The sequence below is a fragment of the Dermacentor silvarum genome, chromosome 1 (genome assembly GCF_013339745.2).
Source record: "Dermacentor silvarum isolate Dsil-2018 chromosome 1, BIME_Dsil_1.4, whole genome shotgun sequence".
Lineage (NCBI taxonomy): Eukaryota > Metazoa > Arthropoda > Arachnida > Ixodida > Ixodidae > Dermacentor > Dermacentor silvarum.
This window is the reverse complement of record NC_051154.1, coordinates 107,460,911-107,475,594: the sequence shown is the minus strand read 5'-3', so window position 1 is coordinate 107,475,594 and position 14,684 is coordinate 107,460,911. Positions and strand designations below refer to the sequence as shown.

Here is a 14,684-nt window from a genome sequence, read left to right as displayed (position 1 = left end):
TTTGCTTAGTCGCGCAGTCGGAGGCGCCAACGCACGAAATGCTTAGGCAAGGATCCGAGAAGTCCGCGCGCGATGTGCTTTATCGCCGAGTCGGAGACGCCTACGCGCGAGAGGCTTAGCCGCGTGTCCGAGCATTCCGTGCCCGAAGCTCGGTCGCGAAGTCCGCGTCACCGATGCTCGGAATGCTTAGCCGCGGGTCTGAGACGTCCACAAAAAGCGGGATCGGCCATAGAATAAAGAACCAACGGATCGGCCACACTACTGCTATGTGCACGTAGCGCCCGCTTTAACACTCGTCGAAATTACGGAAACTGTCCGGAGCTCGCGAGGACACTGCAACAAGCGGAGCAGACGACGCCATCACGGAGCGAACACCGGACCACTGGCGAACCGCGCTGGAGTCACGTGGCGGGCGCGGCCAATCGGTGGCTCCGGCACGACCTTCAATCATTTGCTTTTTGTGTGCTTGTTTCTGTATGGAGGAGATAGCTGAAGCGGCAGATTTGAAGACGGAGAAATGCGCTTTCCAACGAGACCAAGATGGCGGCGCACGGCTGCGCCGTTCCGAAGATATCGTGGCTTGAAAAACGCCGTCTTTTCGCGATTTCCGCGCAATTTTTCGGCACCTTGGCTGATACAACAATTTTTTTAGAGCACTTCTACTTGGTTTTCAGTGATGATATTTCGGAATCAGATAGAATAAGAGTTACAGAAACTGAAAATATGATTTTCAAAAAATCGATTTTTTAGCCATTTTTCGCGATGCGAAAGCCGCGTCCCCCCTTAAAGGTGCACTGCAGCTGATGTATGACGAACCTTTAAGGACGTATGGGCTTCAAGGCGAGAGCACTGGCAACTCCACTACTGTGGCATAAGTGCAAGTGAAGCTTTGGAAACTCTATGGTCATGCACCAGACGCCCTAGCTTTCCTCCATATGCTCCAAGGTAGCACACTTGAAGCGAAGTGCAATGCGCACGTCAGCAGAACACCACCTGTTCTTTCCTCCATGCCTATAAAGGCCACGATCACACCAGGCCGACAGTACGTTGATTTTGGTCTTCTGATTTCAGTTTAGTTAAGTTCTGGCTGTAGCGATATAAAATTAACTACTCTTCACTTCTTACGATGCACACTTAAGAAGTGGGAAGTGGCAACGCGGCACAAAAAGCGAGGAGAACCTGCTATACCAAAATCACCAGTGAGAGCCGTTTGCGAAGCCTGGCTGCTCATATCAACTCATCTCGGTGGGATGCGACGCTGCTCATATGCGAAAAGCTGTATGTCTTGCAGTATTTCGTCAATATTTTATGTCAGCGCTGAATTGTTTCCACTGTATTTGAAGCGAATGACAAGCGGTGGCCATATAAACTAGAAACGTAAACAAACGCACTGCTTTAGTAAATTGTTATTCACATGATGCGAGGAGCTTTGGCGCCATCTGTCACACAAGCAAACATTTGTAATGTATGGCCTCTGAAATCTGACAGCACAACTGGCTTGCCACGTGTTTTGATTGAGTGGCTGTGACTATGCTAAAAATACACATTAAGCTAATGCCTAGATTCTAGATGAGGCTTTAGGAATTATATGTATGTGATTGTTCCATGCTGTCTTGTACTTTCATTCAACTTTAGGACCTTGACACAGCAGGGGCTTCAGACTACTGGTAATGGGCAACGGAAGTGGAACAGATTTGACTCTATTCACCTGATCTGCATGTAAGTCAGTTTCATGTGATCTACATTTTGCCTTCTTTTCTTCTTCCGGAAGTTTTCTATCCAAGTGGAACTGTGTGTAGCAATAGCATTACATGCAAGTTGTCAATAGCCTTCTAGAGCGCAGCTCTTAGGTGCCTGTTCTTAGGTAGAGCGTTGCCATCCCTCGGCGTAACCGCGGAAACACGCTTGTACCACTGCTTGTGGGTTTGTCGTCATCTTCTTCCACAGTTGGCTCCGATGTCGTTCATCGTGCCAGCGTTCCCATACTGCCCCTCGCGCTTGTGCCACTGCTCTTGCCTTTGTCATCTTCTTCCACAGCTGGCTCCGATGCCATTCATCATGCCGGCGTTCCCATACTGCCCCTCTGTGCGAAGGTGCTGACGGCACTGGCCCACTGCCAGTCAGTGCGGTGATTTCAGTTCACGGTGTAAGATATATACTCTTTAGGTGGGGACACTTCTTGGCTTGCTTGCAAGACGCAATTGACCAGATAAAGTAGCAACGGTTGCGCGTCCATCAGCCTGGTGACGGCAGCGGATGGATACTTATCGGCGGGACGACGCAACTTCAGTTAGAATGCAAGTGAGAGCTTGCATGGACAAAGAGTGCGCTATAACACAAGCGACCAGAGAACAGCATCTGCACGCAATGTTGAGGCGATGCCCTCTCCCGAACGCTCTCCCCTCACCATGGTGACCTACTTTCGCATGTCACTCAATCATTTTGGGTTTCCCACAAAAGGCCGGTTTAGCAACAGTAGATAAAACCTTTTCTGTCTTGAAATTGCGTCATCCCGCCAATAAGTATCCGCTGCCATCACCGGGCCAATGGACACGCACCGTTGCTACTTTATCTGGTCAATTGTGTTTGGGAGTGTCCTCACCTAAAGAGTATATATCTTAAACTGTGTTTCGCTCTCAAATTTCTTGCCTCAGTGTATCGCGAAATGAAAACACGTATACAGCTGTGCTCAAATTTCTTTTTTTTAAAGGAAAGTTCAAGTGACTCAGTATTGTCACCTTATCAAAGGTTGAGCAATTAAGATCGTCATTTTTGCTGGTCTGAACGTGCATAACAGTAGGGCTGCTTTCTCAGGCAATACACATGGAGTATGATATATAGGAGCGCCAGCTCCACTCATCTGGGAGGGACAGATCCTGAAACACCGGTTGCCCGTTCACGTGTTTGCCAGACTGCACTAACATGAGAGAAAATTGTGAGGGGGGGGCTGCTCCATTTCACCAATGGAATGGGCGCACGGCTGTGCCAAGCTTGAGTCTCTCTGCCGTTGCTATAGCAACGGCGCACAGCCATGCTTGGCCATGCTCCCGTACCTCCTGGCACATTCGTTGTGTTGTCTGCTGCTCAGTGCATGCCCCGACACCAGTAGCACACCCTGACGCCAGTAGCACACATAGGTATTGCAGTTCGAGGAGAGATGTTAGCAGAAGAAACGTGTCTTCATTTCATTTTCACTCATTTACTCATATTATACCTTACAGATCGCATGCCGGGCCTTTATTAAGGGAGATTACAGGGAATTGTGCTAGGCACATGAGCAAATAAAAAACACAAAATAAACAAAATACGAAGACTATGCAAGAAAAAAAAAAAAAAACACTAGAAACTTGTGTGTGGGGGGGGGGCCGGGGGGGTACAACGGCACTCTGTGTGGCTCGCGCTATGTTAGAATACAGTGAAAAAAAAGCTTTAAGGGCAAGGGTTCCTTTTATTACTGTTTTTATCAGATCATCATTCTAGTAGACGAATGCTTCGCTTGCTTCATTTCTTGTGATTCTTTTCATGTCGCTCGATTCTCTTCGTACATTGTGGCGGTCCCATGAAGGCGGAAGCTTGACTCTTTTTGGATGCAGAAATTTCTTTGGCAAAAGTGCATTTTGGCTTGCACTATTAGAGTTTGTGCTGTTGTCATTTCCTGCAATGCAGCTGCTTTCGTCAGCAATATTGTTGTCACAAGGCATATTCAAATCACTCTCTTCGCTGAACAGGTCTCTGTCCGGCTGCCAATCGTGGGAATCATCTTGAAAGCACGAGTGATAATTCCCATTACGGCACCTGCCTGAATAACGGAATGCTACAGTGTGTGTAGTTGTAGACAAAATGTTGTTGTTCTGCCTTTCCACATTGGCGTCTTCTGGTTGCTCCTGGCATTCAGCATTAGGGAGTTGCACCTGGCTTCCCTTGAAAATCGTAGAAACGATTCGAAGTGATGAAGGAAAATTTTTTTCGTCTTATAGGACATTCTCTTTAGGTTCGCTGCAGTACTTATTAGAAATCACTCGCTACTTGAAATGTCGCGCACATATTTTGTCTTTTACTTTAAGTGGTCACTTGCTTCCAGGAATTTTCTAGGGAGATGGACAGATGCTTTGCATACGTGCACAAAAAGCAGGTGCATGTGTTTTTTTTTTTTTTTGTGTTTATTATATATTTTGAGGTTTGATTGCTGTCGAATTGAGACGCCGAGGGGCCAAGTTCTAGCAGATGACAAGCTCTACGCATGCTACTCCAGCAGCTCCGCACTGCGGCCACCGCCGTTTTCACCACTATAGCACATGCGTACGTGGAAGCATGCAGTGGGATGGTTTCCACACGCCTCAGCAGACGGTGCTACGCAAAAAGTGTAGGCTGGGCTCAGAAGGCTTAGAAAGCATGTGCGAAAGCTAGGAAGTGGACCGGAGGGAGAGAGCAAAGAAGTGAGCTAGGTTCCCAGCATCCGTTTTTCACAATTTGTCTCGAGCGAATGCGTTGCGCAGCGGCGGAGTCGGCGCTCCTGTCTATATTACTCCGTGGCACTACATTACAGTAAAAAGAGCTAAAAGTAGATGGATATATATTAGTGCTCAGGTAAGGCTGTGCTATATACAAGTGGCATATTAATACCAGTGACAGGCTTTAAGTTATAAGTTCAAGATGTTAGAGCAAATTTTCAGTAAGCTTCATTTTTTGACAATGGGTTATTTCCACCAAGTGCAACAAACAACTGAAAAAGAGTAGGGATCATATTTTATAAGTTTCATTTCTTTTCAATTCCTGGGTGAATCCAGATAAAAATGAGCAGTTGGTCCTGGTCGCCATTCCCAATTTTGATTAAATTGACTTTAGGTGCAGGTATTGGGCCCAGAACAATGATTCTGAACTTAGTTTTAAGTAAAAGAAATTTGTTTGCCTGAAATAAAATGCACAGGTTTCAGCTGTCGAAAACGCTTTTCCGCCAGTTTTGCGATTTCTGAACTTTGAGCGCACATAGAGAAACAATGGTACACTTCTCGATCACAATATTTTTTCCCACAAGGAACAAGCGAAATGCTACCTTATGAGTATTTTATTGCACTTGGCTACAGAAGGAACTTTGAGAGAAAAAAATCACAAACATGGTGAACGGACCAAAATACCTGTAATTCAGGAATTTATTGCTCTAGACTAATTAAAGTGAGGATAATGAAACTTGGTGCACATAAACTTTTAAGTCCACATTTTTTCGAAATAAGTTTCGTTGCATTGTCAAGCACTGTTGTATTTAAATATTGCACTTATACATGAGTGGTTTGCCAAAAACATCAAAATTTGAAAATCGTTTTCTGAAGAAAGGCCATTTTTAATTTTTTTGAAGATCACTCTGGTTGAAGTCAAGGGCGTTGTCTACCACTGTGCGTTAAAAAACGTTGTGATATTTTAGTACCGAACAAGTTACAATGCGTTAAATGTGACCATACTCAGCCTAGCGGCCGTACCACTGCTATTGTGCTGCAAGTCGGACGCAGGTCGTTCAAAAATAATTGTAACCGACGTACTCATAAAGAAGCCGACCAAAAATAAAAATAAGAAAACAGAAAAGAAATGCGCCGCCAGGTTGCATGGTGCCTCAAGCTTTGTCTTCCGATACGGCGCTTAGCAATCTTTAGCAGGCGATCCGTGGCGGCAAATCACGTTTCATCAGTTTCGCTTCGATTGTAAGCAGAGTCCGCCTGCGCGTGACACCGAAGTTCGGAGAGTGAATGAGATAAGGAACGTAGAAAGTGAAAGGCGAAAGCTGTCAGTGCGTCAACATGGTATATTACATTAGGTCTGCCGGTAGTGTTTCTGAGGACACCTCCAGTGCACAACGAATGTTTCTTCCTCCGCTGTGATGGCTGAAGCCGCAAAGTATAGCCTGAAACGCGTGGTTTGTGCTGACTATCTGCAGAGACACCAGAAGAAAATTTTGTATCAGCGGAAGTTTCGTAGCGTAGAGTACTTGGGCATTGTTTAAATAAGGCAACACCTGCCTGACACAAGTGTTCCTGTTCGAGAAACAGATTTTCTCTGCGGGAACTGTGTCAATTGCTTCAAGGCACTGACCGCGGGTTCTTCAACTTCCCCGGCTCCTGAGCACATGCTGACACATGAGAATACATCGACACTGGTTGAAACATCTGGAAATGACGTTTCATCCGAGTCTGAGGAGGCATCTACGTCACAGGAAGTGTTCGCTCCAAAACAAGCGGCCGTTGAAGAGCTCGATAGGTATGTGCGGTGCCCAGATGTTTCGCTACTAAAACCTCCACATTTTATTTTTTAAAAACATCGAAGCTCATATGCCAAGCGAAAGGCATGGTCTCAAGAAGACACTTAGGTCCAGTTTATTGCAGCATATGACACAGAAAGCTGCAATACCTGTTCAGACTGGCTGAACAACTTAAAGCAAGCCTTCGAAGCTTCGGAGTCGTTCAGTGAGCATTGTCGTCCTTTAACTTTGCTGCCAAAGTTGCTTGACATCAAAGAGATATCGCGTGTTATTCCGGCAGCGACACGCTACATGATCCGTAAATCTAGAAAGTACAAAGAAAATCATGGTGTGTGGTCCGGCCCTGACCCTTACACAAAAAAAAAAAGGTAAACCAGAAAGATCTCGAAGCAGCATTGCACTATTACACTGAAGAAGAGTTTAATTGTAGCCAACAAAGTCCAAATAAGAAGGATGTGGTTCATGCAGGGGTGGGACTCCTGCGCCAATTTCGCCATTTTGATACAAACGAAGAGAAAATTGACCGAAATTGCGCCATGCTGCGCCAGAACGGCTTTGGCATGTGTTCTCTAGCAGTGGCCGCCAACAGCGAGCGGATTCGTTCTCCGAAAAAGAGTGCGGCCGATCACATGCCTCAGACCATGCGACGGCGCCTCCCGTGCAGTTTCTTGTGATTTTCGCACTTAAAGCCCAACCGCATGCACGCGATTTTCGAGCGACGGCGACGAGCGACAGGTTTTGCCGTCGCGGAGGGCTATCCGTCGCTGTCGCTGGTCGTGTCGCCGGTTTCTGGCAAGCCAGGAAATATCGCTTGTCGCCCGGAAGTCAGCACGACGACATCCGCTGGCTACAGCGATTGCACAACAACATGGCAGCAATCAATCTGCCCGCTTCGATCTGAATTCGCTCTTGCAACTTGCTCTCTGCTGTGACAGCAAAAAATAAATAGTACAATCAGTCATCGCTTTACCTCATCGCTAGCTGAAGACTAAGTATCGGAGCTCTCTTGTCGTTATTATTGAGATCGGTTGTTTTGTTTTGACGCTGTTAGGCCTGAGACGCCACCGAGAGCCGAGAAAGTGTTTTAAGTTTTACACAACAGATGGCAGCATGGGACGGAGTTCCACTGGGGATGCATGGGACGGATTTTCACTGGGGATGATAACATATTTTAGCTAGGTCTATAGATAAAACATTGACCTTTTGATAAAATTGAGATTTCTTTACGCGCGCACGATAACATTTATTCGCACAACAATGTAAATCCGTCGCTACTCTTTTTCGCGATGTCGCGTTCATGTGGTTGCTCCACGCCGCGACACGACAGCGCGACAGGGTGTGCCTGTCGCGTCGCTTGTCGCTGTCGCTTGAATATCGCGTGCATGCGGTTGGGCCTTTATAACACTGTACTTTTCGGTGCTTCCGGGAAGTGGCCGACAGGCACGCGGCCACTCCTGGCTGTTGTCACTGCTGTCGGAACGGCCAGGGCGGCTGTATTTATTTAGAGTGTACTAGAATGCGGTTGATTGGGCCGAGCGGCGCGGCGCTCCGTAGCTGAGGCGCAAAACAACAGAAAGTAGGCTGAGGGCACTGTGAGCAAACTAAATATTATAGGGAGGCGTGGGCTGCAGCAGGTTTAGCGGGCGGGCGTCTCTATCCACAGGGGTCAGTATACTGTTAAAATATTCCAATCTACTTTTATGCCCATATGGGCGAGGCCCGAGCCATTTTGACATACCGCGAAGGGCTGATGGCGGATTTGGAATAAGAAGTCGCAGATTCGCCCGAAGGGCGAAGCATTGATTGTGATGCACATTAGTAGACAGCTATACAAAGTAAGGATAGTAGTTTTATCGGCCGTATAAACTTTTAAACATTAGCTTACTAACTTAATTAACAAGCATGGTGTCACGCGCGCACAAGCAAACGTGAACACATCTCACTCGATGACCGGGGAAACTCGCATTATAAACGCTGGAGAGAGGAAGCACGGCAGCAGCAGCGAGTGAATTGAAATTCGTACTGCCTCTCGCTTCACCGCGAAGTAAGCGGCGAAAACACAGTGCGTACGAAGCTATGAGCACTTGCACTCTGTCCCCATCGCAGACCACTTTCAAGATAGGGCCTACCATTGCCATACGCAGCAGCCGCCGGAGAACGCCTCCCTCCCTCCCTCCATTCCCCACGCGGTGCCTTCCTCCACGCTTTCCTCCCTTGCGCACGTGAAATTGAGCTGCCATCGTCGACTCACCCTCGCACAATTTCACTCGCACATACGGCATACGGCGGGCGGCGACGATGTTATCGCCCCTAGACTGTATACAAAACATCACGGCGTCGAAGAAAGCAGAGATGCGCCTGGAGTGTCCATATCATTGCTATCGCAATAAAGACAGATTGGAATAGTTTTACGTTATCCCAGTGCAGGGTTGATTGCGGCTCTAGTTTTACGTGACCCAGAAATAATGTTAGCTTTGATTGGACCGCATTTCGACGTAGAGCTAAAAAAGAGAGCTGGGAAAAATTCATCTCGAGTATAAATTCCTACACGCAGGAAGCAAAAGTGTGGAACAGACTACGCAAATTATCAAGTCAGCAACCTTTCCTATTGCCGTTGGTAGACGATCAAGGCGACAGCCTTGAAGACCAGGCTAACGCACTTGGGGAACATTTTCAGCGTGTATCCAGTTCGGCCAATTATTCAGAGGCATTTCTCAAACACAAAGCAGTAGCGGAAAATAAGGCCGTAAATGGCCGGAAATAAGGCCGGAAATTGAACCGTAAATGTAGCCCCAATGAACCTTATAACCTACCATTTAGAACTGCCGAACTCAAAGCTGCCTTGAACACCTGTATGAAATCTGCCCCGGGACCTGATAGAGTCATGTACACAATGATTAAACATCTTCATCCTGACACACAAGTAGCACTACTGTCCCTTTTCAACACCATCTGGGCAGCAGGGTACATTCCAGATTCATGGAAAGAAGCTATTGTGGTACCTATCTCTAAACAAGGAAAAGATCCGTCCTCAGTCACAAGTTACCGGCCCATAGCATTAACAAGTTGCATCTGCAAGCTATTTGAAAAGATGATTAATCGTCGGCTTTTACATCTCCTTGAAGCTAACAAATTACTCGACCCATATCAATGTGGGTTTAGAGAAGGTCGTTCCACAACCGACCATCTTGTGCGCATTGAAACATCCATTCGTGACGCTTTCGTCCACAAACAATTCTTTCTGGCCGTGTTTCTTGACATCGAAAAAGCATATGACACAACCTGGCGCTACGGTATTTTGAGGGATCTCTCAGGGATCTCAGAACGGAGGCGTTCCGTTCCATCGAGCCGCACACGATTGGTCAATTTAAACGTCGCGGTTGAAATTGGCCAATCATGTGCGGCTCGATGGAACGGAACGCCTCCGTTCCATTTTGGAACGCGTACAAGATTGCGCCCCTGGTGTACCACAAGGTGGTGTACTTAGTTGCACTCTGTTTATAGTAAAAATGAATTCTTTGCGTGCATACATGCCACGAAATATATTTTATTCTACTTACGTTGATGACGTGCAAATAGGATTCAGGTCCTGTAATCTCGCAGTCTGCGAGCGACAGATTCAACTTGGCCTCAATAAAGTGTCAACATGGGCATTCGAGAATGGATTTAGGTTAAATCCACTGAAAAGTTCCTGCGTTCTATTCTCAAGAATGAGAGGCCTACTCCCGGATCCTGACATAAAGCTGCATGGACTGCGATTGCCTGTGAACACCGAACAAAAATTTCTAGGCATTATTTTAGACTCCAAACTAAGCTTGTATTTCACACATAAAACACCTAAAGAACAAATGCCACAAAACAATGAACATCCTTAAAATTCTGTCGCACACAACATGGGGCAGTGACAGAAAGTGCCTCATGAATCTATACAAAAGCCTTATACGCACACGCTTAGACTATGGGGCCATAGTGTATCAGTCTGCCACTCCAAGCGCTCTAAAGATACTGGACCCTGTTCATCATCTAGGTATCCGCCTGGCAACCGGTGCATTCAGGACAAGCCCCATAGAAAGTCGTTACGCAGAATCAAATGAGTGGTCACTGCATCTCCAGAGGTCGTACTCCAGTTTCTTGTATTATCTGTAAGTACACTCTAACGAGGAGCACCCCTCTTATTCAGCTATAAATGATATGACTAGTGCCACCCTCTTTAGTAACCGACCTGCAATAAGACAGCCATTTTCACTGCGTTTAAGGAACCTCAGTGAGGAAATGGGTGTTTCAGTCTTTACAACTCCTCTAATGGCTCCAGTAAAGCTGTTACCACCGTGGCAATGGCAAATCGTTGAATGCGACACGTCATTTGTAGATGTAACAAAACACGCCCCAGATGCGCACATACACATGCACTTTCGAGAGCTTCAGTCAAAGTACACCTGCCCAGAGTTTTACACAGATGCGTCAAAGTCACAAGCTGGCGTATCCTACGCGGCTGTTGGCCCATCATTCTCAGAATCCAACGTTCTACATCCTGAAACTAGTATCTTCATGGCAGAGGCCTATGCAATACTGTCAGCTGCTAAACACATTAGAAAAGCAAAGCTCCCAAAGGCCATTATATTCACAGATTCCCTAAGTGTCGTCAAAAAGTTAAAATCACTACCAAAACAGAAAAATCCTGTTATAAACGACCTCTACTCTGCTCTGCAATATGTATGCTTCTTACCAACAGGTTGTAATATGTTGGGTGCCTGGGCACAGGTGTATAGAGGGTAACGAGCTTGCAGATAAAATGGCAACTACCACAGCTACAAAACCTAGCAATTCGTCCATACCCATTCCTGCCACAGACTTGAAGCCATTCTTGCGCAAAAAACTCCGAAACTATTGGCAACACTTAAGGGATCAACAAACATTGAACAAGCTTCATGTAAATAAGCCACATTTAGGCAACTGGCCATCATTAACAAAGTCACGACGATCTGAAGTTCTCTTTTGCCGACTCAGAATAGGGCATACATATGGTACACACTCATACCTTTTAACTGGTGCTGAGCCCCCCCTCTGTGGCAGATGTGGTGAAAGGCTGACCGTACTCCACGTCTTGCTGGAGTGCCGGGAAGCAGAAACAGCGTAGAAGGCACTTTCCTTTAACATACTGTGACGTGCCGTTGTGGCCGTCGGTTTCTATGGGTTCCGGGGCGGCATAAGACGCATCCAGACACAGTGGAGACCAGGAAGGGACTGCCTGACCCTTCTTCTTTATTGCTCGAGCCCCCCTCGCGAGCGCGAGCTCGGCGCCAAGGCGCAAGACACGTACGCACCAAGCGTCGTCTGCTTTCGCTCGTGACATGGCCGGGTTTTGAAACAAGTCGTCCCGACTGTTTACAACACTAAAAACACAACACATAACATTCGCAATGGTACAACAGGAATTATCTAAAACATAAGCAAACTTAAAGAGCAATCATACAACAGTAACTATTTACAAGGGTAAGCTTTGTCGTCCCATTTTTACACACGTAAATAAATGTAATCACTGGAACTATACTACACCACACACTTCACTGCATCCATACGGCGTCAGACACATGTACGGTTTAGTCCGATGCACGCGGTTGTTCCATCTCTGCAATTGGGCTCAGGTAGGGCTTCAATTTCTCCACATGCACAATGTCCGTTCCCATGTTATTGGCAAGTTCGATCTCGTAGTTCACGGGAGACAGTCTGTTCACTACCTTGTGAGGGCCGTTGTACCATGTGGTCGATTTAACACCGGAGGGTGGAGCCTTAAGAAGCACTAGTTGTCCTCTTTCGAACACAACGTCCTTGTGGTGCTTGTTGAAGTAGTCCTTCTGTTTTTCTTGTGCCAGTCTGATGTACGCGGCCGCAAGTTCTCTAGCTTTTTTCAGTCTTTCGCTCACTACCGCGCCATAACTGGAATCTTCTTTCAGTTCTTCAAGTTCTAGGCGGCTGTAAACAACGTCTAGTGGAAGCACTGGATCTCTACCATAAACTAAGAAGAATGGAGTTTGGCGAACCGTGTCCTGGTACCCGGTGTTGTAGCAAAATACAACATATGGGAGTACATCAGCCCACTTTTCTCCCCCGGCGGTAGTCATGGCAATCATCTGCTTGATAGTCTTGTTAGCCCTTTCGCACAAGCCATTTGCTGCAGGATGATATGCGGTAGTGGCAGCATGTGTGATGCCACGATGTTTGAGGTAAGCTTCAGTAGATCGTGCCATCATTTGAGTACCGCGGTCTGTAATAATCGTGGCTGGGCATCCGTGCTTCAAGACAATTCTGCGCTCAATGAACTTTTGAACTGTCGTGGCTTCTATATTCCTCAAGGGTTTTGCCTCAACAAACTTCGTGAGGTAGTCAATGGCTACGATGATATATTTATATCCTCGAGAGTTCTTGAATGGTCCTATGATGTCCATCCCAACTGTATGAAAAGGGCTGTGCACTTCTATCGGTTGTAGTAATCCATAAGGCAGCGATGTCGACATCTTCATCCTCTGACAAAGGTCGCAGTGACTCACATACCGTTTGACATCCGTATAGAGCTTTGGCCAGTAGTACTTGGACCTCAGCGCTTCGAATGTTCTTCTGATGCCCATGTGGCCACCGTACCTTCCTTCATGCATTTCTCGAAGTGCCTCAGCCTGTCGCTGAGAAGGAAGGCAGAGGAGAAATCGACTGCTGACCGGACCTTGATCTCTCCTGTACAGTACCTCATTGTGCATCAAAAATTTCTTTTGGGCCCGTTTCTGTTGCTTCTTTGTGCCCAATGCACCATTAAGCAGATCCAGGACTTTAGCACAGAATGCGTCCTCACGCTGTTCTTCACCCATGTTGCCACAGTATCGCAGTGGTGGATAGGATACAGCAAGGATTTGGCCTTTCTCTGGAACAATGGGAGGTGTCCTTGAGAGACAATCTGGTGCGCTGTGCAAGATTCCCGATTTGTAAGTGACGTCAAAGTCGAACTCCTGCAAAATCAGCGACCAACGGAGGAGACGTTGGTTACCTTCCTTGTAGCGCAAAATCCAGCAAAGGGCGTGGTGGTCACTGACAACTTGAAATTTGCGGCCTATCAAGTATGGTCGCAACTGTTCTAATGCCCATTTCACAGCGAGGGCTTCCAGTTCCGTCGAAGAATAATTGACCTCTGCGCCTTTAAGTGCCCTGCTCAGGTATAACACTGGGCGATATCGTCGCTCTTCATCTTCTTGCAGCAACAGACCTCCTAAGCCGAGACGAGATGCGTCTGTGTGTACTTGCACCCTAAATTCCGTTCTCTCCGAGAATAGTTTGAGGACAGGCGGCTGACACAAAGCGCACTTTAATGTCTCAAAGGCCACTTGCTGATCCTCTTCCCAGGAAAAAGCAGAATTCTTCTTTAGGAGGGATCGTAGAGGTGCAGCGGTAACGCTGTAGTTAGGGATAAACTTCCGGAAGTATGACGTAAGCCCCATGAATGACTGGAGTTCCTGTACGGTTCGAGGAGGCCGGAACATCTGAACAGCTGCCAGTTTCGATGGGTCAGGACTTACACCATCTTTTGTGACAACATGCCCAAGGTAATTAATAGCAGTGCAGAAGAAGTAACACTTCTGTGGTTTGAACTTCAAAGCTGCTTTCTGGAACCTTGAAAAGATGTCCCTGAGGTGCGAAACATGGTCTTCAAATGTCTGACTGAAGACTACGCAATCATCCATGTAGACGAGAGCATTGTCATACCTAATTCCGTCAATGATTGTATCGACGGCTCGTTGACACGTGAAAGGAGCACCTTTAAGACCAAACGGCATCCGTAGGAATTCGTAGAGACCCCAAGGTGTAACGAAAGCCGTCTTCTGTATGTCATCTGGATGCATGGCTATCTGATAAAAACCAGACACCAAGTCCATGACAGAAAAGTACTTGCTTCCGGTGAGCGCCTGCAGGGCATCTTCAATCCTTGGAAAAGGGTAAACAATATCTTCAGTCACTGTGTTGAGCCGTCGATAATCGACGCACATGCGTGTTGTCCCGTCTTTCTTCGCTACTAGGACCAGCGGTGAAGCCCAAGGACTTCGAGAAGGCCGGACTATGTTGGCATCGATGAGGTCCTTGATCAGACTCTTGACGAGGTCACGTTGCGCAGGAGACAATCTGCGAGGTCGTTGGGAGATAGGCTTTGCATCCCCAGTTGGAATACAATGTTGCTCAACTTTGCATGAGCCTACATCCGTACTTGATTGTGCGAAGCAAGCAGCATGCTGCGCCAACAACTCCTTCACGACCTGCAGCTCACTTGAGGATAACGTTGTGCCAACGTTAAAGTTTACGTCACCAATTTGGATTGAGCAATGCTGCGGGTCAACAACTGCATAGGCTGGTGGTTCATCAAGATCCTCAGGAGAAGGCAGGCACGAAACTTGGAGGA

General features: G+C 47.0%; 1 protein-coding gene across 1 annotated transcript in view; it reads left to right on the top strand.

Moving 5' to 3' along the window:
* The window catches only part of LOC119434511 (transcription termination factor 1-like), an 89,594-nt gene that overhangs the window by 62,557 nt on the left and 12,353 nt on the right, over positions 1 to 14,684 (top strand). The window contains exon 9 of the mRNA XM_037701663.2: positions 1,636 to 1,719. Within this exon, the coding sequence (XP_037557591.1) occupies positions 1,636 to 1,719 (84 nt within the window). The remainder of the gene's footprint in view (positions 1 to 1,635; positions 1,720 to 14,684) is intronic.